This window comes from Parus major, chromosome 5 (assembly GCF_001522545.3).
Source record: "Parus major isolate Abel chromosome 5, Parus_major1.1, whole genome shotgun sequence".
Lineage (NCBI taxonomy): Eukaryota > Metazoa > Chordata > Aves > Passeriformes > Paridae > Parus > Parus major.
The window spans coordinates 59,400,177-59,402,080 of NC_031774.1; the positions used below are offsets into that span (position 1 = coordinate 59,400,177).

Here is a 1,904-nt window from a genome sequence, read left to right on the forward strand (position 1 = left end):
AAACGGCCCCAAGTTGTGCTAAGGTAAGTTTAAATTGGGTATTAGGGAAAAAGTCTTCACGGAAAGGGTTTCCAGTCATTGGGGAAAGGCTGCAGAGGAAGATACTGGAGTCTCCATCCCTGGAGGTGTCCAAGGAATGATTGGACGTGGCACTCAGTGCTCTGCTCTATTGACAAGGTGGTGACAGTCACAGGATGGTCTCGCTGATGCCAGACATCTTTATAAACTTAAATGATTCCGTGATTCTGCGATCCTCCGGAGCCGTCCCAAGGGCACCGAGACCCAGCCGCGGCGCTGGCAGCGCCCACCCCCGTCCAGCCCCGCTCCCCGGGGCCCGGCCAGGCCCATGACGAAGCGCGGGCAGCGCCGCGGCCACCGCTCTCCCTTCTCTGGGCTCCGCGGGGCGCTCAGCGACGCCCACCCCCCATCCCCTCACTGCCCGCCGTGCCCGCGCTCACACTCCTTGAGGCGGCCGTCGATCTCCTTGTGCTCCAGCAGCTTCTTGCGGTAGTCCTGCAGCGCCTTGTCTCTGGGGTCCGCCATGATGAGCAGCGGCCGCTCGCGGGGAATGCCGGGAAGGGCCATGGCGGCGGGGGGCGCTCCCGCCCGGCCCTGGGCGCGGCGCAGCGCCCCCTGCCGGAGCGGAGGACTGCGGCTGTCGCGACACGCGGCTGCTGTCGTGAGGGGCCGCGAGTGTCGCTGACATGGACTGCGATGGGCACGGGCTGTGTCAGCGCTCAGAGGCCGCAGCGTGGGGTAAAGAGCGGCCGCGGAGTGTGGGTGGAGGTGGAAGGGTGAGGAGGTGTGGGGAGACCTTATGGAGGTCAAGGAATCGTTGAATGGTTTGGGTTGGAAGGGACCCTGAAGTTCATCCCTGCCATGGCAGGGACACCTTCCACGGTCCCAGGCTGCTCCAAGCCCTGTCCAACCTGGCCTTGGGCACTTCCAGGGATCCAGGGACAGCCACAGCTGCTCTGGGAATTCCATCCCAGCCCCTCACCACCCTCCCAGCCAGGAATTCCTTCCCAATATTCCATCTATCCCTGTCCACTGGCAGCAGGAAGCCAAGAAAAATGTTGGGGTTTTGCTCCTGTCCCTTGGGGTGTCCCCATGGCTCTGCAAGGGAGCCAAGTCAAAGACCAGCAGCTCCCCCAAATCCTGCTTGACCCCAGGAGCTCATCCCAAAGCATATTCCAGGGAAGGCTGGGGCGTGGGAAGCGCTTTTGGCTGCTGTCACTGCCGGGGAGGGATCAGACACCTTTTCCTCATGCTCTGCCTCAAAGTGGATGTGCTTTCAGTGAAACCTAGAAGGTTTGGTGTCCGAGAATCCCAGAGTGATTTGGGCTTAAAGGGACTTCCATGATCTCATGGAGGTCAAATTATCTCATTCCAACCCCCTGCCATGGGCAGGGACACCTTCCACTGTCCCAGGCTGCTCCAAGCCCCATCCAGCCTGGCCTTGGACACTTCCAGGATGGGGCAAAATAATAAGCTTTTGTAATTTAAATCTGCTTAATGATTTTGAGAAGCAAAATATTAAGGTACTGGTGATCAGGTTATTTGGAGAAAAACACAGTGGATAGTTCTGAACCACAACTCAGAGAGTGAATGAAATAAATTGTTTTGGTTTTTTTTCTCTCTAATTTTCTATCTCCAGTCATTGTGAAGGCAAAAAATAAACCATTATACAAATGGACCAAATGGTTTGCTGTCGCCATCAGATGATTGATACGTGTAAATATTCATGAAAATTTACTTTGGTCTGGAATATTCACATTGCTTTTTATCCACCGGGTCCTTAGTGGGATGGTTTGTTATTCTGTAATGCGCACATTACTGTTTTATATTTTTAAATAAAAAACAGCGTGCAAGTGTCGCTGTCCCTGGCTCTGGACTCGCTGTCC

The 1,904-nt window shown here is 55.6% G+C and overlaps 2 protein-coding genes across 3 annotated transcripts in view; one reads left to right on the forward strand and one right to left on the reverse strand.

The window, feature by feature from the left end:
• PSMC6 (proteasome 26S subunit, ATPase 6) overlaps positions 1–617 on the reverse strand; it is a 10,808-nt gene extending 10,191 nt beyond the window's left edge. Inside the window, exon 1 of the mRNA XM_015630570.1 lies at positions 459–617. Coding sequence (XP_015486056.1) covers positions 459–585 — 127 coding nt within the window. The 5' untranslated portion in view covers positions 586–617. The remainder of the gene's footprint in view (positions 1–458) is intronic.
• Positions 618–664: 47 nt separating this feature from the next.
• The window catches only part of ERO1A (endoplasmic reticulum oxidoreductase 1 alpha), a 20,479-nt gene continuing 19,239 nt past the window's right edge, over positions 665–1,904 (forward strand). For both annotated transcript variants that reach the window (XM_015630568.3, XM_019006986.2), the window contains exon 1: positions 665–756. In XM_015630568.3, coding sequence (XP_015486054.1) covers positions 715–756 — 42 coding nt within the window. In that variant the 5' untranslated portion in view covers positions 665–714. The remainder of the gene's footprint in view (positions 757–1,904) is intronic.